Source organism: Diachasma alloeum, unplaced genomic scaffold (genome assembly GCF_001412515.2).
Source record: "Diachasma alloeum isolate Michigan unplaced genomic scaffold, Dall2.0 Dall_scaffold_78908, whole genome shotgun sequence".
In the NCBI taxonomy this organism is placed as follows: Eukaryota; Metazoa; Arthropoda; class Insecta; order Hymenoptera; family Braconidae; genus Diachasma; species Diachasma alloeum.
In genome coordinates this window covers 173,183-196,718 of record NW_021683643.1, presented here as the reverse complement: position 1 = coordinate 196,718, position 23,536 = coordinate 173,183, and the positions used below count along the sequence as shown (strand labels likewise).

The window sequence follows — 23,536 nt, the reverse complement described above, 5'->3', positions numbered from 1 at the left end:
GGGGGGGGGGAACCCCCCATTGGTATGGGTATGGACTCGAGAATACGTGGGATCGCAAGATCATGCTCTGCCACCTGTGAAATGCCGTTGAATGCCGCCGGAGCTGGATTTTTCCAACGGATGTAACGGTATTCATATTTCTCATCCCTCAAAGTCTTCGATCATTGGATTAGGGGCGCAGGGGCTGGGGAAGGGGGGGGGGCGGCTGCTAAGACATTCTCGCCGTGATCCTGATGCTTTTGTGATTGCGAGGGAGTTCAGAGGCGGGTGAGGACATTTTTTACTGAAACTCTTGCCTTCGCACGACTTACCCCGACACATGGGTCATGGTTACACACTTATTTTTTTTAATTTCATGGGAATTATTATAGGGAAGAGTGGGGTAAAACGGCCGGTTTTGATTTTTTTCAAAAATGTTAACAGCTCATTCCATTTTAAATAAAATGAAATAATTTATTTTCCATGGAAACTAGACTTCATCCCCTTTAAAATGAGCTTAGACTGAAGTCAATTAATGAATTTGTTTCTGAGTTATGAGTATCACAATAAAAGTCAAAAGGGGCCGTTTTACCCCACTCTCCCTTAGTAAATCTCATGAGAGCGACATGGTAATTTCACGACTTGATTGAATTTTCAGTAGAACATGAATATTTAGAAACAAAATGACATGAATTTTCAATTTTTCCTTGAATTTTCCGGATCTTTCTGAATTTTCACAGAATGTCAAATTATTCAGTGGAAAATATATTGCGGGATAGATTATTGAGGAAAACAACTTGTAAATTTATTTAAAGGGGAAAAAACATGAACTTGCGAATTTTGTTAAAATTCAATAGAATTGGAAATCGTTTAGCAGGAGGAAGACAAGAATTTTCCGAGTTACTTGAATTTTGAAACCAAACATGAGTATTCAGTATCAAATAACGCTCAATTTTCAATTAATTGAAAATTCAAAAATGGATTTACCAAAATTTTTTAAAATTTCTATTAATTTTCATGACATTATTGAAATAAAATTCACAATTTTCACTGATTTTTACATCGAATTGTGAATTTTTAACGATGAAATTTCCCAACATTTCAACTGTCACATCATGAAAATATCCAAGGTGTACCGAGAATTTCACCCTCAATTTTTCTTAAAAAAAACTACTTCAAATTTTTCATTAAAGCACTGTCATAACCGTAAAACGCCGCTACTTGAGGAACATTTGACACCAAAAAATGCAAAATCACTCATAGATAAACGGCATTTCACCTGAAATTGTTATAGCTTGAGGAATGACTCTCGCAATGCCCTTGAAATTGTAGCCATTGAAGTCAGCATTCTCCATGAATTCATAAGGTATCTGGAAAATAATTGGAATATCAGATGGATCGATGCGTTATTGATGCATTCAATAGCTGTATCTGATAGTCGTGGTGGCTCGGCGTATCGATTAACCGGAATTGATATGAAAAGTTGTGGTGAGAGGAATGAAAGCCTGGAGCGAGATAACGGGAGTTTATTGGCAGAGGGAAATTACACGGCACGTGGTAATCATGGGCCTGCTGTGAATAATTCCGATGGACAGAGAGCTCCCCTGGGCGACTACTGTAAAATTCGGTGGTTGGGTAATTCAACTAAGTCTGTTCGTATTTCCTTTCAACTCGACGTTGAACTTCAAAGATTCCGGTTTCAAGATACTGTGATTTATTTTTTAATTGGAAAAAATGTATTGAGGGACATTCAAAGGATAAGTCAGGAATATTGTTGGAGATCGTTTATAAACGTCACCGGGTGCTGGTGTTACGGTGAAGTTGAGTAATTGAATCGCTACAACGTCTATTATTACTGTATTACTGGATAAAGCGGTTATAATACACTTGGGTTGCACTTTAACACCTGGAATTTTCTTGACATTTCAATCATTGGAAGGGATGCAGTTGTCAGTTATCCAATTGAGAATACTATATTTGTCTTTGAATTCAGAATTATTTTTTTAATCAAGAAGGAAAATTCATTGAACAGAAAAATTTCATCCAAAATTAACAAAATGGTTTTCTTAATTAGTTGGATACACTCGTATTTTAAGTACATATAAAACTTTTTATCTAGTGAAAGTAACTGATTAATTTAATGGTTTGAAACTTACTGAAAAAAATATTCAAAATATTCTCCAAAAAATCTTTTTTCGCCCCGACGGGCGCAAAGTAACATTTCGCGGGAGGGAAATCTTACGTTGCGCTTACGCCGGGGCGAAAAATGTCGTTCTAACCACGGGAAGTAAAATAAAGGACTCTTACCCGCGTCCTCACCACGCGGAAATAAATATACTTGAATTGAGTATATTTTATCCCAGAATCAAGTATATGTATAAATCTGATTCAAGAATAGAATGCACTTGATTCGAGTATAGTTTATACTCGAATGGGGGATGGGTGTTTCAATTCGAGGATAATTATTTCGTATCCCGAGATGTACCAAGCGCTCTCAAGCGTAATATAAGGGTCAGACACTAAGTGTGAGAATATAAGGGTCAAAAAGTGGAAGTTAAAAAATGAGGGTCGGAATATTAGAGTTCAAAACTGAAGGCCTGAATGTAAAGGCGAAGGATTGAGGGTCAGAATGTTAGGGTTGAAAAAAGAGGGTCAGAATATTAGGATCAAAAAATTAGGATCAGAATATAAAAGTAAAAAAGGTGGGTGTCAGACAATGAAGGTCATATAAGGGCTAAAAGCGATGATCGAAGCATAATATACGACTTATATTTAGACCCTCATTGCCTGACACCCACTTTTTTCACTTTTATATTCTGACCCTCATTTTTTAACCTCCACTTTTTGACCCTTATATTCTGACATTTAGTGCCTGACCCTTATATTACACTTAAGAGGGCTTGCTACAACCCGGCCTGATACAAAATAATCATCTTCGAATTGAAATACCCATACCACAATTGAGTATAAAATATACTTGAATGAAGTATATTTTTTACTCAATTCAAGAATCATATATACTTGATTTAGGTATTTTTTTTCGTGGGCACGACTCCTTTATTTTACCTCCCTAGGTCAGAAATATACTATTTTTTTATCAACAGCTTCAAATAATAAGGGAAATGCTGTAGGTTCCCACACATCAGGAGGGATAATTAGACATGAATAATGCACCCTCTCGGTGGGGAACGAAAATGGGAAAATAGACAATGAATCTAATGTCCGCTACACCTCCCTCATTAACTTTCGCGATATTAAATTTGGGTTCGCCGTTTATCATTCTGACACATGTCCTTTACCGCCAAGAAATCCATATTTTTTCACCAATCCATGAGACTTTCACGGCAGGCTTCCTTAAGCTCAGTCGTTCTTCACGATTTGATTACATTACATCCTGAGAAATGACGCATTTGAATCAAAAGAAGGATTTGACCCCGAGAGAAGATTATGACTAGTTAATAAATTATTTCTCTCCTCCGTCTGAACAATAATTTGATTTTTAAGTAATAAAGTCTTCATTTTGATCGTCAACATATTTGTTTCTTAAAAAAAACTCCTTATTTGATGTGTGTCAATGAGAGTTTCAATGAAGGACTTATTACGAGCTTTCTGCAAAAAACCATTCATTCAAATAATTTCTTGGAGTGTACCATAACCCAGCGACAGGCTTTCACAGGAGTATATGGCCTGAACAGCGTGTATAGAGAGTGACAGCTATTGGCCGTAATTGACGGTACATAAACCGAAGCACTTCACGATAACGCAATATAAACCGATGAAAACCAATCAATTGAGCCCTCAAAAAAATTCAAAGCTGTCAAATGTGAAAAGTTCAAAACATAAAAATTTGAAAATTGTTTTTATTGCTTCACATCATGGCCATGGCTAAATTCGTTGCCTGGCTTGAAATATATTTGACGGAAATTCACGTCACTGTAGTGTTAGAAATTGGAAATTTCTCAGACTATTTAGCGGAACTAACTACAAAAGTCTTGAGGATGATCGTAGAAACATTCGTTTAATTTCTCGTCAGGAGGGCCCATCGGAATCTAATAAAATGATAAGGAGAACAAATCGCAAATAGAATAGTTGAAAAAGATACACTTGAAAATTTTTCGTATCGCATCCCAGAAATTCAGATCAATCAGCTGCACTGATAGAAAGGATTAGTTATTGTTAACAAATGGATTTCACCACATGTTCATTCGTCGACTATTAACGAATATTTATTTCATCATATTAAACTCTACCATTCGTTAATAGTTAAAGAATCTCGTTTGGAATAAATGAATCATTCTATCCGTGTGAGTCCACAAAAAAAATCAATGCTTGCATAGGCAGTTAATAAAAAACAAGAGTTTAAAAAGTACAAAAAAATCAACAAACAATAAATATTTTCTTAATAATAATTTTTGCCTCACGGCCTATTCTTTTATATACGAAAATGATTATTTATCACTTCACTCACTCAATCATCATTATACGATTATTCCGCCACGGTTTCGATCTCGAAGGGACAGAAGTGTAAAATGAACTCAGCAGGAAGATGGAAAAAAGGATTACAGTGAAGTATTAATCACGAATAATGGTGATTTTCTTCGTTTTTCCCGTTTGAATGAGGACTTACCTGTTGCTGGAGCGATGTCAACTCATCGGACGGTATTATCTTGGAGTTTGCTGACCCCAGGGTGCACACAGCCACGATGAGACACAGGTAAGTGCTCATGCTGCTATTTGATCACTTACAAGTCAGTGCGAAAGGGGGATGAATCGAATTATGGGTTCTGGTCACTTCTGGGGGACGAATGATGCGTCGCGACGCTCGTCCTCTCGTTCTTATACTCGCTTGTTGGTCCTCGCGCGCATCCCCGAAAGCCCACCTCTCGATTCAACTCTTCTGTCTTCTCTCCCTCCTCTCAATTCCTCTCCACACTTGTTTGAGATTGTTCTTCAATTCACCTGAGATATGCAGCTGATCTTATTCATTGCAAATGTAATTTTTGCTTCACTGCTATTTGGGATTTCTTATGTTTAGATAGGGCAAGCAGAACAGGAGATGGACACCGACCAAAAAATGGACGGTTTCAACTTTTCTTGAGTATTCGATAATTTCAATTTTAAGTTTATCGCACCATTTCGCATTACGCATTGATACAAGGCGGGCAAACGCCAATTTACAATCTAAATATATAACAGAATTCCAATGATATAATATTTGATGTTTGTAGGAAAGTATTGAATTATCAATATAGAATTATATCTTGAGTGTTCTATGAAGAATATAATAGCAATTGTACCGCTCATTTTAATTTTTAATAACAAAACTAATCGATAATTACACGATGAACTCTTGCTTCGACATTTTATCTCCTATTATTCGATTGTTTCCACTTCACATAATTTTTTATTATACACTGGGAAAAAAACAGCAGAGTGCTCAAAAAAGTCTTACTTGTCACAAAAAAATCATTTGTTAAAAATTATCAAAAAAGGATTTTTTTGTGCCAAACATACGTAGCGTGCGCCGAGATTGAAAATTTTTATTGTAAAAATCGATTTAGTCTTCTTAAAAAAATTTGCTTCTCTGCGCAAACAAAAAATGTTAGTAACATACTGAAATGCAGTGACAGTCCCTGAAAATCAAAACTTTTTTTCCATGAGTTCGTTAAATAATTTATCTATTTTTCGTCTCCTGACGAACCTAAAATTCTCCTTAATCGTCCATTTATTGGTCTACTTACCCTATGAGTCGAAGATTGTGGGAGAAGCTTTCGATTTTTGGATGCCCCAGGGGATAATATGAAGAAGAAACGCCGGAGGAATTTAATTCGAGATATTCGTAGATGCGGAATATCAATTTTGGAGGGGGACAATTTGGTGAGGGAGTTGATCCCTCCGTCGAAGACACCCCCGACCGGCACGGAACAGCCGCTAGCCAAATGATGGCAATCTCTATCTTCATTAGCTGCAGCCGGCGACGGAATTCACAAATTGCCCCACCAATGTACCACAGTTCGTGTTTTTCCAGGGGTTGTTCGATAGTTCGGGGTAACCAGGGAACACACTGACCCTGACACAGCGGGACGCCGTTATCTGCGGAATTGAGATAAAAACCAACAATAGATTTTCATGAGATAAGGAACAAATAGGAAGAATTGATTCTGCATTGATTATGAGAAATCTAGGGCTTTACGCGATTTCGGGGAAACGCTCACGCGATCACTCGGGCGATTTGTTTAGAGGAGGACTGATGGTAGTTTTTTCTACTTATATTCAAGGGGATATTCAAGTCCTCTTACGGCTTACGTGTAGGGCGGACCACATTAATAATTCTCAGTCATCGAATTTTTCATTTACATGCAGGGAATATTTGGGAAAATTGGGGAATTATTAGCGTCATTATCATTTTTTTTAATTAATGGTTATTTGGGTTTTCCCCTTTTTTTTTAAATTTCAAAACTTTGCCTTCTCGTGATACACAAATATTTTCTTCACTCAGTCTAAAGCCTCTACTTAATCTGGATTGGATTTATTATTATAAATCCAATCCAGGGGATCCAGGGGATTTTCAACTCGATGAAATTTATAATTTATTTATAATTCTTAAGGTAAAAAATTCAGTGTTTAGAATTTTTAAGAGAAAAAGTTGTGAATTGCAACTGTTCAATTATTTTATAAATCTTTCCTGAAAGATAGATTATGTTTTTTAGATTTTCAAAATATTTTCTAACGATTGAATATGAGGATTCAAATTTAGGCATTTTGAAGGTCAAACAATGAATAATAAAATCATTTCAAAATGTTTGGTTTAACGAGGATTAATGGGATTGAAAACAAAGCATTGATGATTAACTACAAATATTGAAGAGGATTTGAACGAAAGAAAATTGCGAGAGTCCTTGGAGATCCTCAAGCTCAAAACAGTGAATTATACGTGACGCATGAAATCTTGACGGAGTAAAAACTTGTCGATGAGGGGAAAAAGCAGGAATAGAAAAGGAGCAAGTCAGATGTTCAAGGGTGACTCGGGTACATCGTAGAATGTTGAGAAAAAAATCGTCCTTTCTCGCTAGTGAAGGATAATGTATCGCACTTTAATTAAATATCAAAAGAATTTACACTTTTCATGACACCCTAATTTTTCTCACGTCATCTCATTCGGTGCATCATTAAGCTGTACCCCGTCGTCCCTCCATGTTTCAAGTTTTTATTCTCTGAGAAAGTGAAATGCGCACTTAAAATCATGAAATTTCCCTGAGGGCCTTATTTTTCGTAGAGACTCTTGCTTCACTATTATAAATTTTAGGCTGAAATTTCCGGCTCACTTCTAAGAAATTTTGATCACATTATAGTTTCACCGAAATTTCAAGGAATTTCGTAACTGAAAATTCAATATTTTTCCGAAAAATCAATGGAAACTGCGAATTTTCGTTCAATTATTCCATGAAAATTGTATGTGTGCAATAGTCTTTTACTGCAAATGTTTTAAAGAATACTTCTAGTGAAATCGCAATATCATCCCCGACTTGCAAGCCAGACTGAATCAATTAATTTCCCTACACAATGGCCTGCCACAGAATTATTTCATCCATACGAGACATAAAAACACGAGAAAAAAATTCATAGAAAAACCCAGCGAATTCGACCTTTCTTTTGGTTTTTTATTGATTTCATTTCTATTGGTTTTCTGTTGAACTTCTATGGAACATTCTATCAGCTTTTGGCCGATTCTATTGAAGAGTTCCGTAGCTTCACTGCGCTTTTTTTTGTAGAAATGAATAAAAACTATTTTATAGAAAAAGCAGGAGAATTAGGTCTTTCCACTCTTTCTACTGCGACATTTTCAATAGGAATTCCTCGATATGAATTTTCCAAGCTTTTCCACTCTACTTTCTTTCTTTTTTCATGAACAAAAAAACAATAAAAACTTCGAAAATATGAGTCGTGGAATTTTTATAGAAAATATTTCAATGAAACAAGTTACATAGAAAAATAAAAACCTGATTTTTTCTATAAAATAATTTTCATTGAATATTTCTGTCGAAAAAAACGTGCAGATGAGCTGCAGAATTTTCGTATGGAACCGACAAAAAACTAATAGAATGTCCAATAGAAATTCAATAGAGTTTTCTAGCCAATTCGCTAGATTTTTCTAAAACAATTTTTCGTACGTGAAGGTTGACTAAATTACATTTAAACCAAAGTAGTCACGAAAACCTAAACACAGACGTCTTATCTCCTCCAATAAATGTTGCACTTGTATCACTGGTCTATTCCCTCGCTTTTCCTACTCACATGTACGCACTGAATTATTTTTCCCACAAAGCATAATAATAGCACCTGTTGGAGCCTATCTCTCGACGCGAATAAAATGGCAATAGACTCCTTGTCGACTCTGAAAAATTATGCTCTTGCAAACACATCGCAATCATATTTTCGTGTGTTTGGGAATTAAACACGTGCGAGAGATCGGCGTACACAAGTCGGCGAAGTTCTGTGCATGTTAGATTGTCGTCAGACACTTCTGGTAGACACTGATGTCAAATGTACTGATTCTATTGATCTGTCTCGTGAGACCGTGCAAGTACTGTTAAAACTAAAAAAATTTTTAATTGCAAATTACGACATTTAAAATCTTTCAATGTGAACGTACGAAAGTTTCATGATGTCATCCATTAATCGCCATTTGAATTTTTAGAATAAAGTAGAATATATTTTGTATAGAGTGAAGTTAATTAATAAATATTTTGTGACTAAATTGAAGAATTGCGATCATATCAGCATTATATTATCGTTATTTATATGAGTTATATAGAATGGGTGAATAGGGGAATTAGGGAAAATTGATGTAAATGAAAGTTCCCCATAATGGTTATTGCTTTATTCTTGAAAAAAATGAAGTAAATAATCATGTAAATCTTGCATTATGATTATTGTCCTTCAGCCGAGTAAACAAATTTGTTTAGAATGCTTGAATAATTTATTTTCTGAATGTAAATATGGATTTTGCTATAAAGATTTTTCATCTAGACACACAAATATTCAGTCATATTTCATATTTATCCTTGGTACATGATTATTCTTGTAGAATATAAGGAAATGGACAATGGGGATGTCATTATGCACTAATGTTCTGGGTAATAAAGAGAAATTGGTTCAGAATGGAACATACTTTATTTTCTTTTACTGATTTGTACAATAGTACAATACTTGATAAATCGTACCTTCATAAATCGTGCGTTTATGATTCCTCTCTCTCCTGTTGTCTCCGTGTAATAAATAATAAATTAATAAATGAAGATGTACAAATAGTCATTTCGGTATAATTTTTTTCGAGCTCGCCAGATTTTTATCGCATCTGCGACCTTTTTTCTTCCCCCTCTACAAACAATCGTTATCGTAAACCTAACAAATTTTTACAAATACAATTCATGGAGTTTTTCCGCGTGTAATTAGCTAACGTTGTGAAGTATTTTCATGACATGAGATGAAATAGAAAAATGATTTAGTCGTTTATAAAAGTCAGTGATCAATTGTCATTTCATGTTAATGGTTTGTACTGTTCCCAATGAATGGATGATTTTTTTGTTTCATGATTATTACATTCTCCAATTGAGTTATTATTCATCGATCCTATAACAGCTTCGTTCAGTACTATGATTTATATTATTCATTCATATATAATTAAAAAGGAAGACATCCACCAGTTGTATAGGATCTCACTGATTGAGAAAGCACAATTATTTATATTTCATCACTGTTCGAGCACGGAAAAATCACACAAATTACTCTATCATCTCATTCAACAAAATTATTAAATTTAAAAAAGATAAAACAATATTTGCAAATACGCGACAAGTAGAGACTAGTTTTTTGTTTTGTTACAATATCATCGAGTTTGTTAAAAATACTTAAAAATGATAAAATTAAAATTACAATTAACAATGAAAAATCATTCATGACGTATGTTACATTACCCCTGGATGAATTAATATTAAAGTATAAAACTACAATATCATTTTATGGCTACGAATTGTTTATCTTCGTAATTCCACTAAAGAACTATTGACTATTTTTTATTCCTCAGTGAAAACGTAACTTCGTCATTTTGTAATTGCATTGGTGGCACGATGATTTTTATCTTCACTCTCTTATCTTCATAAATTTTCGCGAAATATCTCGAGCACTTTGTGTATATTATCTGCTTGTTCAGAAAACAATTCTACATTTTTTCATTGAATTTTTATTACGCAACATCGAACGTATTTTCGTGATTAAATATCATTGAATAGCAGAATAACGAATTGTTTGGAATTCAATTCCCCTTGAGTTGATTATATTCCAGGTAGAAATGTTATAAAATCAATAGTTTCGATTTCCATGAGCCCAACAGAATGGAAATAAAAATAGAATTGAGAGCATGAAAATCGAAAAAAAATGACGTGGTTTTCCCTTTCCTCGATTAATTTGTTCTCACTGGAAATAATAATGAAATCGAATTTTATTGCATTGATACTTGGCAAGAAAGCCACTATACCACACATACTCGTTTATAAGAGTACGAATGTCCTGCATCCTCCCCTCAAACTATTCTCACATCCACTAATACGACAATTAATTATTTACATTCGAGGATTACATCCTAAATATCCGCGTTACCTTCCTTTTAAATACTGCACGATGGATTATGATTCTTTCAAGTTAATGAAATATTTACATGCGATAGCAATGAGGATGCTCGTTGTTGCTATTTACTCTTTGCTACTGTTGTTTGCTGTTTTCCAGAGGTCTACTACTAATCTATTAGGCAGTGTTTCCCATCGCAGTGGAATTCTTAGTACCTTTATTCGTATCACTGAGTTAGTGCCATGTTGGTTTTGCCATTTGGTTTGTAGATTATATCGTGTTCTTCAGAGAATTAACACGAGAAAACAAGGTTCATGGCCTCTGATGGTCTGGTGTTGATTTTAGAATATCAGGTTGCGTTGGAAGACAACTGGAACCTGAAATCATATTGTTAATTCAATTATTAGGGGCAATTTATTTATATAAATATCCGAAAAATTAATTATTTGATTGAGACTATGTGGTATTGTTGAATTGAGAATAAGGTAGTTATCAATTTCACATTAAAAAATGCTTCCGTAGAAGAATATCTTATTGAATATTCTTACATTGAGAATTTTGAAATTGTTGAGAAAATTACTTAAAGAACGAATTGTTTAAATAAGAATATATTATATTCTTGAATTGAAAATAAAATTAACAACTTCACATTGAAAAATGCTTCAGTAAAAGTATTTATTTCAGAATTTTCTTGATGAAAATATTCATTTTTCATTTGAGAAATTAATGTTTTCTATTCAACAATTTCAGAATATGATATTTCTCATTGAAATTTTGTTTTCCACGTTTGAAAATTCGAAGCATATTTACCAGTAGTAGGTCTCATGGTAGATTTGACAGATCTGTGGGATCCATTCCGCGTCAGAGTGTTCATCTGAGGGGTTCCAGGTAGGGCGTGGCCCAAGGCATTCATGTAATCGGCTATCAAAAGCGTTATCTCCAGTATCTGAAGAGAGAAATTCCATAAATCTACCGTATACGTTAATAAACAATTTATTTCGTGAATGACGGATGCTCACTTTCGGTTTACTGAGTGCGAATAATAATTTCTGTTCAGCCGCACCCTCGTCAGGGCAAGCAACAAGCATGAAGTCATCCAGGCATCCCCCGAAGGTAACGATATTGGCGTAATTGTATCGATACATTACTGCCATTGTCTGCAGTTCGAGGAGAGTCACACTGTCCTCGGACACAGCGATCCAGAGAGTTACTGATTCAGTCTGTTTCAGCTGCAGAAATGAAAAACATCGTCATTACAGAGACAAAGTGAAAAAACTAAACGAATTAAGCCAGCAATTTTTCATGATTTTTAAATCTGGAAGCAAAACTTAACTTCTCACTAATTTTCATTCAACTTTATTCTAAATGAAAATGAGAATAAAATGAGAAATGAAATGAGAATATCATAGAAATGTAGAAATAAAAATCATAATTGCAGAGACGAAGGGGAAAATTAAATGGAGTCAACAATTTTTTAAATATTTCCAAGTGTAGAGGTAAAACTGAACTGAAATAAAATGAGAATGTCATAGAAGTGTGGGAATAACAATCATTATACTGAATTTGGAGGTAAAAATTTTAATTCCGACTAATTTTCATTCAACTTCAATCCAATATTCTAAATGAAAACTAGAATGAAATAAGAAATGAAATGAGGCCGTCATACATAAAAAAAATAACGTAAAAATGAAAACATTCGAAAAGTCGATATACCCCAAAGTACTCACTTTAGCTTGATACAAAGTAGCACCGAAGAACGGCCACTTTCTCGTGCAAGTAAGATAAATTCTCACGCAATCAAGAACACTCCTTCCCTTCAGTCCCACCCACTTCTCCTGCAATTTTTCCTGCAGCTCCCTGAGCTGATCGGGTGTTATATTAGATCGATATCTGACTGGATAGAATTTATCGAGTGCCTGGAGCACCAGATGATTGGGATTGCTGCCCTGTCCACTGCCACGTGCCTTGTCATTGTTGTACTCTCCGAAATCAATTTGTGCCATCAATGAGGCAAGCTCGAATGCCAGTTCCCGGTTGAGGGGAAATTTGCCCTGCACCACTTGCTGATTCACCTGATAACAGAGGAGAAGTCTCTCTCGATCGGTCTCCATCTTGGCTGCAGCCCTCCAGTAGCATCTTGACTTGTACGTCAACTGTATCACCCTCGTATTCTCAAATTTGCCAGAGCCCTTTTCCCTTAGTGCTGTCTCCCACTTGGAAATTATATCGCAGAGCTTCGCCTGGAGATCAATGAAGTGCTCCAGATCTCTCTCAATCGGATCGTCACTGAATAGAGTGAAACCCGACTGGTGAACATCGCGACAGCCAATCTCTTGGTTCAGGGTATGAAGGAATTCCTCGATTGTTGTACTACCGTCGAAACTGACAACTTGGTATGTTCCATTGAGAAAGTGCACGGGTATTGCGTGAGGGAGGGAATGGTGGTATGGATTCTTCAAGAGGATTGATAAGACCTCCATCCTCGATGGCTTCACTTCTCTACCACCATTCTGCAGGGTTCGCTCGAGGGCACGCTCACAATATGCCGCATACTTTCCACATTCCGTTCTAAGGGGGAATATTTTCATAGTCAAGTCTTTGGGTAAAATTGTTTCGAGGGACTTGTGGATGAGGAAATCATAATGTAAAGTATATCACAATTTCCATTGGATTTTACATCACGCAGGAGTCCCTAATAATTATTATTGTACAATCAAAAAAAGGAGAAAAAAAACTGAACATTTTCGAAGAGCGTTTTTAATAAAGATTGAGAAATAAGTCCGATAAAGTGGAAATAATGAATGGATAATATATTGTGGTAACTAGCGATCTGACAGCCATTGACTACTATGACAAATGACGACCTAACAGCCATTAGATACGACGAATTATTAATTTGCAATTTCCTCCCTATTGGGTTTATTTTTCAATATTTCTCTAATATTTCTCTAATTTTGATTGGAAATGATGTAGAAGGGTCTGAAACGTAAAAATAGTTTGGCGACCATACATTACTGTGTGTGACCACGTCAACCGCCACCTTCCCGGTGGTCAATTTTTAGAAAATTGAGTAATTAAGTGGCTAAAGTAATTCAAAAAAATCTGAAATTTTGTCAGATTATAGGTCCTAATGAGGACTAGTTCTGTGCAAAATTTCAGCCCGATCGAGATAATAGTTCTTGAGAAAAAGCAATTCATTTTTAAATCGTTTTCCGCAAATATCTTCCAAACTAGTGGACCGATTTCGATTTTTTTTTTCAAAATATTCGTTTCGACGCCTTCTATCTAAATCAATTACAACATATATACCCATTCATACAAAGTTTTCGAGGTATTCCCGTTTTTCGGTTTTTTTTATTAAAAACTTTGTAAACACTCTAGCTTGTGCAAAAATCGAGATATCAACTTGAAATTTGGATAGAAAATATGGATACCCGCTCGTACGAACCCGCTATCAATGTGTTGATGGCGGAAAAAAATAAGACATAACTCTGTGACATGCTCACTGTCACATGGCTCGCCGTCCCGTGCTTGTTTGACTGTGCAATCATAATTTTTGGGGACTCCAGGGCTATGTAAAACTGAATAGCAATCGGAGATCATTTCAGATTATCAAAATTTAAAACAGCAACCAAGATCGCGTTCGACAAGATCGCGTTTGACAGACTAAAAATGCCGAAATAATTCTTACTTGGAATCTGCATTCCTCTGGAGGTGGAGCTTCAGGTACCAAAGTAACCGATTATTCCTCGGTAGAAATAATGAAACAGCCAGTGCCAGCAGCTGCCATCCCTGCACCAACACATACTGAGCAGGATTCGTCTTGCAATCGAGGATAGTCGAGGTCGAGTGGCCCTGCGTGAGCGTAGGACTGTGAGAGGTTGATGCCGTTGACTGTGCATCCGCATTTTCACCAGCGCCATTTGACGTGGGGCTTTGCGTATCGCAGGTGAAGAGCGATTGGGTCGCACAGAGGAGGAGTTGCTGCAATATGGTATGCTGGCGTACTACTGAGTCCGTGCACTTTGAATATTCACAGCCTATTTCAACTTTTTACTCTTATTCATCGCGTAGCTAAGCTATCTAGGGATACCCATTGCATAATTCTTTTATTTTCGGAACGTTTATTTTTATGCCTATGAAAGCTCTAACTACATTATTCGTGTTTGATCAATCATCTCCAGTGTTACTGGCGAATTTTCAATTTAGTGGATCTATTAATTCAAATATGGAATCAAGAGCAATTGATAATTGAGCTACAAGGAAAATTCCAATTTACTCTGAACTCAGGGGAGGTTTGCCCTGAGAATAACTTTTCCGTTTTTTTCGAGGAACATTGTTGAAAGTACTATTTTCTGCATCTGTCTCCGCAGGAATCCGATTTTGAAGATGACAATTGTCTGCGACCACTCGAAATTAGAGATTTGAATTTCTTGTTACCGGAAATCCAAATTAAAACGAAATCTCTAAAGTATGTGTATGAAGTAGTTTTTTTGAATATGAATACCAATTTTCACTTCTTAATTTAAGTTTATTTGTCAACCAAAAAATTCGTAATTTTCGATTAGTTAATTTTACTCTAAAAAACTGCCTTTTCATATCAATTAAAATGGCTTAATTTCTACAAAAAATTAAAATCTCTAATTTGGATAGGTCAAAGTCAATTTTGTCCTGCAGAGTCGAATTCCTGAGAAAAAATCGTGCGAAAAATAGTCCTTTTTTGAATTTCTCATTGCAAAACGAAAAAGTTTCTCTCCCGGGCTGAGTCTCCCCTCAAAAATATCATATCTAAACAATAAAATCATGAAATACCTTGAGTTGTAACCCAACACTCTGCTCGGACGAATCTCAAGTTAGTATGTGAATTGCGGGGGGTACAATCGAGATTGAAAAAATAAAACATAAATCGCGTCTTGTTAATTACAAGAAATTAATAAAACAATGGATATAATAATGCATGAAAATGCCTGGAGCCCATTGTGAAGATATGAATTGTAGATGGTAAAAGCGTCTGGTGGGATATATCAATGAATAAAATCTTCACTTGCGCAGTTAGAGTCCATCCATAATTGAAGCAGCAGGAGGTTCACTCGGCTAACGTATGAATCTCTCTATCAATTTAATTCTCTCGCCACCAATTTTTCAATTTCAATATTTTCCCTCACGTCATTTATCATATCATATCAAAGTCTAAGCGGCATACGACAAATCAAGGAAGAAAAATAGGTAAATTGAGATGAAAAAAACAAATTGAAAGATCTAGATATTGCAAAATATGAACTAATCAGAGGCAGAAAGTCGATTCTAACAAAAACAGTTTGTTCTGTGTGTCTGGATATTTTTCTTCATGTACACCAACATACCATTCTGCAAGTGTTGTGTGTAAGATCAAACGAATTTTGGTCATCAATGAAATTCAATAACAATTAATCAGAAATATATTATTCCTCGACTACTGTTGGAGAATGATTAACACAGGATTGATGATTTTTTCCAAATTACGTTCATCTCACAGTGGGGACGTCAGGGTCAATGATATTGTCGCATTATGATCATCAGATGTATTGTGATTAAATAAATAAAAGAACTCGGACAAATCGAGCAGTGACACTTGTGACAGAACACGCAAACGTGACATGCATGAGGCGCACAAATTAGCGCATTCAAAGCAGCAAATTATAATAAAAAATGTGGATGATTGTGACAACTTAAAATTTTTCTTGTTAACTCAGTCAAGTATTCGTCAACCATTGCAACAATACGAGACAAAACTGCATCATCTGACACCGGAAAATAAAGCATAGAGTAACTACTTGTAATAGAAATTTTTCCTGTTAATGTTGAAACAGTAAATTGAAAATTGAAATGTTAGTTGATAAGATTTTTCAATTGTTAACTCTAATTTCTCATGGCGGAATACTTGACCAAATATTCTTCATGTACCATTTTTTTTCAATTGACTTTTTGCCATTTTTATTCGACTGAGTGAGTAAACACAGATGACGGATGATGGATAATGAAATTTCATGTGTAAAATGAAAAATGGTACACGAAATGAGATTTGTTAAACAATAAGCAAGACTTACAACACGCGCAGTACCCAGCGAGACAATTCTGGCGGCCTTTTTTACCTGTACGCCCAAACGTTGCTGGGTATGACGACTTGTCTGTTTGACAAGTGCACAAATGAACTCAGATTGTAATTCAGGTTGATCAAGACACTGCTGTAGGGCATTTTGGGCAAGTACAACGTGATAATCAATGCCAGCTTGTTCAACAGCTACAGACATAAATAACTGGCACGCCTGGAACAAATTGCTTTGATCAATACCGATAATCATCGAAATTTGTGAGAATTCCTCTGTTTCTGAGTATAAAATTCAAAGGAACGATTAATAGATTAAAATTGATGAATGCAGAGGATTGATTTAACGAATTCGAAAATTTATAAAAATGAGTACTTTCGATCGTGAATTTCAGTTGGAAATTACGAATCACTAGATCTCAATTATAGAGATGATTAGATGGTGATTAGTCGCCAATTGCACTAGGGGAAAGTTTGAAAAATGAATTCATATTCATATTTAACTAATAAGAAATTTAGAAACTCTTAACTTTTTTAGAAAAGAAGTTCAATTCATTATATACTTATACTTTATGTTAAATATTCATGTTTTGGTTGAAAATTTAGGTAATTTGGGAAATTCTCGTTTTCCTGCCGCCAAAAAATAGATATTCCATTCAATTTTCTTCAAATTAACGAATTTATGGAATATATTAAATGAAATTCTAATTTCAGGTTTAGACAACGACACAAATTATCGAAAGTTGTTCTGAATTCTCGATATACTCAAAATTTAATTGAATGCCAGCTCCAATACTCACAATGAATTTAGAAAAAAAACCAAAAGAGTTCAATTCTGTTGAATTTCTGCAGACATATTTTCATCTCAGATCAAATAAAAATCCACAACACTGAACATTCCCATCTATTCCCATTATTTCCATTATTTTTGTGGAATCTCTAACTTCATTTCCCTTTTCTAAATGCATTTCCGCATGAATTTCAACCTCATAACTCACCTTGAATAGCTTAATAGCCTCCGACTGAAGTGCCTCAGAAGTAAGACTGGTAAGTGGACTAGTAATATTCTCTTTAGTATGCAGCAGCAGTGGATGCCTCCACAGAACGCAGCTGGGATCGCCATCAGTTTCCATGAGCCTCTGCACCAGCTGTTCATACTGTGTCCCAGCGTTGGGCCCACCCCCAGAGACAACAGTCAAATGATAAAGCCAATTGTCCTTCTCCTGTTTATGAGGCATCAGCAGATACGTAGGTCCCTGATGAGTCGGAAAGATGCCAATGGTCCTCTCATGAGGGCACTCTGCATCCCTCTCCTCACTGTCACTGTCCGAGACATGCTCTACCTCCTCCACACGAGCATCCCTCATGTTGATCTGGCCAATGGGATTCGTATCACTGGGACACTTGAAGTACAGGAACATCTTTCCAATCAGAACACACCAGCACTTCTTGGCATGCCCATTCTTGACCTTCGTCAGCCAGCCCTGGATCGTTGGCTTGTTGTCCTCTCTACTCAACAACAATTTCGTAGCATTTCGTCTCTGAACATTCTGCAAAACTCTTATCCAGTCCTCCATAGTTGCAATGCAGTCAGCTGTCAAATAGTAAGTTTTCTTTCCAGTTGCAATTTCAAACGTTGCTGCACCCTCAGCCCTGTTTATCCTGCAAACTTCGTCGAGGAGAATCTGTCCCTAATTAAAGAAAAGCCATTTACTTATTTTTTAGCAGTGCGTTGGTAGAATTCCATTGAATGTACACAATAAAATTATTTATAATAATTTAATAACTAATCTAAGGGAATTTATCGAATGAAACAACGAGAATAATTCCCCTATTGTAGCTGTCCCCAGAAAATTAATTATCATGTGGTGATATTGATGAATTGTCAACTGTAATTTGCTTTTTTTAATGTAATTTTTGAGAGAGCGCGAAACGTTGGTACGAGACAGATAATTATTTGTTCTTTCTTTTCATTGATTCACACCGCTTTTGTGTTAAAGAAAATAAAAATTGTGAAACAATAGGAAAATCATTTGAGAACTACGATTATTCCTTAACTCTCAATCTGCTTTGAATGTGTTTATCAACTGAATTGTAACTTTTTAATTATTTAATTAATGATAAATGCGATGAAGATAAGAGATGACGATAATGGGACTTATACAAATAAAACAAATTTAAAAAAAATAAAATGTAAGAGTTATGCTTTATTCTGGTTTCCTCTTAGCGGATCTTTTGTGTCTCAAGGAAATAATAAATTGCTTCTATCTACCTGGGGCTTCCTGTTCACATCGTTCTGACTCTTCCAGTAGACCAGTACACCGTTCTTCAGAACAAACCATCTCTTCCTCCAAGTTTTGAGTTTACCCCCAAGTTTAGCCAAGTGGCCAGCTTTCTCCAACGACTCCAGTCTCTTTGGGCTCTCGCCGGACACTCGCATCAGCAAACTTGGCATACTGGACTCCAGGGAGGTCGAGCTCAAGGCGTCTGGGGGTATAGCATAGTCCTCGGACAAGCCAGATTCGAGGGAAGTATCTGGGGAGAGTCAAATACAAGGGTTGTTATTTTGTTTTGAGGGATGTTGCTGATTGTTTAGGACTCACCACGTTTAACACTTTTACTTGGAGAGCCACTGGAGCTCCTCTTCGCAGGACTCAAACTGCTAGTGGTTTTGATGCTCTTAGAGGGACTGCTACCACTCCCTAGTGAAGAGTCGGTGTTGTCTGATGAGCTGTTTGTTATTCTTGTGTTGGTTTCAGTTTGATTTGGGTGATCCTCACCGTCTGAACTGTCGTCTGAACTGTCACCAAAGGGCATCGATCTTATCTGGCTTGCACGACCCTTCACAGTGGCGTAGACTGGCACAGATATATCACAGTATCCTTGGGAATTGTGTGCGGTTAGATTGTGACCAGTTGCGTGGGAGTGTTTCGAGGAATTTGTGTTGGTGGTTGATGAGGGGGCCACTGAGGCATCGTCGTTCGTCGGGGGACCAATACCTAGGCCACCATCTGCCACCTAATTGAAATGAAATTATTTTAATCGATGAAATACGTCAGAGAATAAGTCACTGAGAGAAAAAAAGATTTTCTAGGAGCAGAAGAATTTTTGCCACTAATCTACTTTTGAGGATATCCAAGTACTTTGGCGATTTTTTCTCCAGTGAAATGCTTTTCTACTCTTGTAGTCGAACATTAGAGTTTATGGACATTTTACAATGATTTTATTATTTAAACATTGCAGGTCTGAATTTGAATCTCGATATTGAACCGTTAGAAAACATTTTAAGAATGTGAAAATAAATTTGAACGTTTACTTTTGGAGGAAGATTGATGAAGTCATTTATAAATAGCAAAATGTCATTTTAATGACACTGAATATTCATTATTTTTTTCAAATTTTTCTCACGCAATTTAATTGAAAAATTTGATGATTGAAAATGGATGAATAGATAAAACTGAAATGCTTCCTTCTACTCGTTATTGAAAATGACTATTACAATTAAAAAACGAAGTAAATAATGAAAAACAAGTATGAATTTTTCATTGAGTGTGAAATTATCTCGATAATGAGATGGTTTAGGGAAAAAATCCACGAGCCAGTTTTCGACGAAAATATATTTTTAAATTTCATCAAGATAATTCAATAATTAACGGATATTAAATGTTAATACTTTCATTTCGTTAAATTTCGCCGCTTAGTCACTTAATCGCACAGATAATTACGATCTTACCTGATAAATTTTCGCCTCCCAACTTGGAAATCTGTGCAGAGGAGGTGTAGGTGGCCTCGGGGCTGACGATGACGGCTGTCCAGCCCAATTCATTCCCTCTCTACTCGGTGTATAAATCTCCGCATAATCGTGAAGTGTCTCTGAACTCCCACTGTCGCGATTAGCCTCCGACACCCCCGGAATACTCGGCAGCATCACGAGATTCTCCACCGCCGCTGCCAGCTCCTCCGACAATAAACTAGAAATTCGATTGAGAAAAGAAAAAACTATGATCATAATGACTACAGATTGATTCCTATTTTGTCGTTTACATACGAAAATTTCATTCAGTTAACAGCTGAAAATTCCAACTGATGAAATCATGACATTTAATGTCAATGTCAATGCCTAATTGTCAATTTAACGCCAATAAGCTGCATTTTATCGATTTGAGGGAAGCTTCAACCCGGTAAAAAAAACTTTCGTTTTCGAGGAAGAATCTTTAAAAGTTCTATGTTTCGCATGATTTTTTCTCGCGCAGGGAATAAAGTTGCGGGAGAAGTACTAGGGAAATCACGTACAAATTACGTTTCAACATGTAAAGATTACCGTGAGAGAAATTCTCTAGAAAAATTCTAGTGCTAGCACGGGAAAAAGGGCGGAAAGTGATAGCCAGGGAAAAATTCTAGTGCTAACACGTCAATTTTTCGCGTTTTTAAGGGGAAACGAAATCCCTGCATTTATATGAATCTTTAGAATTGTGTTTTCTCCTGCAATTATTATTTTTTATTCATTAAACTACTTCATTGACTCAACAATGCGATAATCGAGTTGATAAAGTAATTTCATAGATAGAAATTAATAATTGTAGGAGAAAACACAATTCTAAGATTGGATGTAGACAAAGTGGTTCCGTCTCCTCTTAAATGAATTTTACCCCGAAATCCCCAGAAATTTTACCAGAGAGCCCTAAAAATAACCTTAACAGGACCAGAATTTTTCATAAGCCTTCAATTCTGATTGTTTCCAGCATTCGCACTCGAATTTTTCTAAAGAATTTCTCCGCGTACATTTCGATCCATCCACTCTCCTCAACAACTTCTGAATAATTCAGATGAATCCTTTTTACAAAAATAAAATGATGGAAAAGAGCTTTTATCCCCTCCGGAAGTCCCAGGACGTTACAGGGTACCACAGTCTTGAAATCGGAAGCCACTATCACGTCGCGAGACCTCCCAAGGAGAACCGAACGCACGATTTTATGATTTTAATGTTGAAAAAAGGCAGGAAGCATCTACAAGCGTTGGATGATGGACAAAATCTTGACAATTACCTCGAGTCCATGTTTGCCGTGGTGATGCCTTGCTGAATGGTACCACAGGCTGACAGATGCCTCCGGTGTCTCGATCCAATTGGCGGTAAATCAGTCACAGTTGTTTGGTTAACGTTCTCTGGAATCGCCTGGGGGGTTCCCTCGAGACTCTCCGAACGTCTCCGCAGGGTTGGGTCGACCTCCAATGAGAGAGATGCTCTCGTCGTCGGTATCTGGGAAATGGAGACATTTAATCATTTGTTTTGTAACAGGTTTGGTACTTGTGGTAGGCCAAGAAAATTACCAATGGCCGTACCAAAGGCCGGAGACCAATGTTTGTGATGTGATTACGCAGAAGCTCCAGCTGCTGATTGCACTTGTTGTTTTGCTCGCGCAAATGTTGATTCTGCTGTTCAAGCTCTCGTAGTTTATTCGTTACCCACTCCTTTATTCGAGCGGCTTTTGCCTCGACCTGTCTCGCGTCGTGAAGTCGTAATTGTCTCTGTAAAGGTCATTACGATTGATATTTCAATCGTTCGGATGAATTCAATGATTCAATACATCTCTGGGATAAACTTGGAAATTGGAATGCACTTGCATTAAGGCCGAATATTCTGATTCAAATGTCAGACCATTTGTGAAAATAGTTCTCTAGGGGAGAGCGGGGCACAATGGAATAGCCGAAAAACGACTATTTGACGCGATTCAAGCAAAAAAAAAAATTTTTTGTTCATCAACTTTTTTCATTATTGGGAGTACTGATGAGAATAATAATTTTCTATTCGTATTATCGTTCAATTGATTAGATTAGGCCGATTACACTTTTCTTTGTTCATTCGATTGAAATTTAGCATCACATTTTCCTTTTTCCCCCTCTGCGTCTCCCCCTGGGGCTTCCAATGGACTTTGGATTTTGCTGTTTCATTTTCTTTTCAATTAATCCATTGAGACAATCTTCTTCCGTCAAAACTCCTCAATAATTTTCAATTCTACTGAATGGATAATTATTATTCTCATTAGTAATCCCAAGAATAAACAAAAGTTGATGAAAAAAAATTTAATAAAAAATTTTTGTTTTTCTTTCTCAAGTTATGATTGACATTTCACGAGATGAAATGTATGAAATTCTTGAATTCTTCGATGAATTTTTTCAAGCGTAGTTTATTTAAAAGATATTTCTGCGCCAAAGGCAAAGCCTTAATTTACTAATTTCAGGGAAATTTTCGACATGTGCTGCGTTAAATGTCCAGATTCGTTCATAATCTGTTCTAATTGGAGACGGTTCTAACCATATCCTTGAAATCAATGAGTTTGCAGAGTGAACTGTGGAAAAATTGTTCTAATATGCGAGAGAAACCTATTTTTAAAAGTTTATTTTTTCTACTTCATAAATTTCTCTGCGGAGAATGTCCTAAGGCATTCTCACAATAAATGAATAATTTCATTGTTGAATTTTTTGCATATTTTATTTGATCCCATAATTGGCTTCTGATATTGGATCTTCGTGAAATAAAAATGAGATCAAATTATTCAACTCCATCCTACCCCGCCTGCGCCTGTTCCTCAACTCACCTGTTCCTCAACTTGCGTCTCTAATTTCGATATGCAAGCACAATGAACATCCTCAATCTTATCATTCTGGGTACCGGAGGTGGACGCCAACGAGTGTGCCGGGGAACCTACTCCAGATGTGCTCAGGCTGTATTCACCCTTCACCAGCCGTTCCTCCATCATCCGTACCTAAACAACAAACGTCAAATCAAGAAGTCAATCACAAAAGCTCCGGCTGAAATTGCGAGTATCGCATTGATTCCATTAGGGG

At 36.2% G+C, this 23,536-nt stretch overlaps 2 protein-coding genes across 11 annotated transcripts in view; both read right to left on the bottom strand.

Annotated features, from left to right (window-relative positions):
* LOC107047756 (corticotropin-releasing factor-binding protein) overlaps positions 1–5,800 on the bottom strand; it is an 11,477-nt gene extending 5,677 nt beyond the window's left edge. The window contains exons 1-3 of the mRNA XM_015270587.1: positions 5,721–5,800; positions 4,607–4,927; positions 1,259–1,349 (exon numbers count right to left, since the gene is read on the bottom strand). Of these exons, the coding sequence (XP_015126073.1) occupies positions 1,259–1,349; positions 4,607–4,705 (190 nt within the window). The 5' untranslated portion in view covers positions 4,706–4,927; positions 5,721–5,800. The remainder of the gene's footprint in view (positions 1–1,258; positions 1,350–4,606; positions 4,928–5,720) is intronic.
* A 3,334-nt stretch (positions 5,801–9,134) lies between these two features.
* The window catches only part of LOC107047867 (uncharacterized protein CG43867), a 77,572-nt gene continuing 63,170 nt past the window's right edge, over positions 9,135–23,536 (bottom strand). For 4 of the 10 annotated variants that reach the window (XM_015270742.1, XM_015270750.1, XM_015270752.1 and 1 more), the window contains 13 exons: positions 23,287–23,454; positions 22,019–22,216; positions 21,736–21,947; positions 20,424–20,661; positions 19,294–19,708; positions 18,963–19,225; positions 17,689–18,381; positions 16,692–16,910; positions 14,297–14,589; positions 12,333–13,173; positions 11,625–11,834; positions 11,416–11,551; positions 9,135–10,982 (listed from right to left, as the gene is read on the bottom strand). In XM_015270742.1, coding sequence (XP_015126228.1) covers positions 10,918–10,982; positions 11,416–11,551; positions 11,625–11,834; positions 12,333–13,173; positions 14,297–14,589; positions 16,692–16,910; positions 17,689–18,381; positions 18,963–19,225; positions 19,294–19,708; positions 20,424–20,661; positions 21,736–21,947; positions 22,019–22,216; positions 23,287–23,454 — 3,951 coding nt within the window. In that variant the 3' untranslated portion in view covers positions 9,135–10,917. Of the gene's footprint in view, positions 10,983–11,415; positions 11,552–11,624; positions 11,835–12,332; positions 13,174–14,296; positions 14,629–16,691; positions 16,911–17,688; positions 18,382–18,962; positions 19,226–19,293; positions 19,709–20,423; positions 20,662–21,735; positions 21,948–22,018; positions 22,217–23,286; positions 23,455–23,536 lie in introns of all 10 variants that reach the window. The other 6 variants (XM_015270748.1, XM_015270744.1, XM_015270746.1 and 3 more) reach the window with 6 other exon arrangements.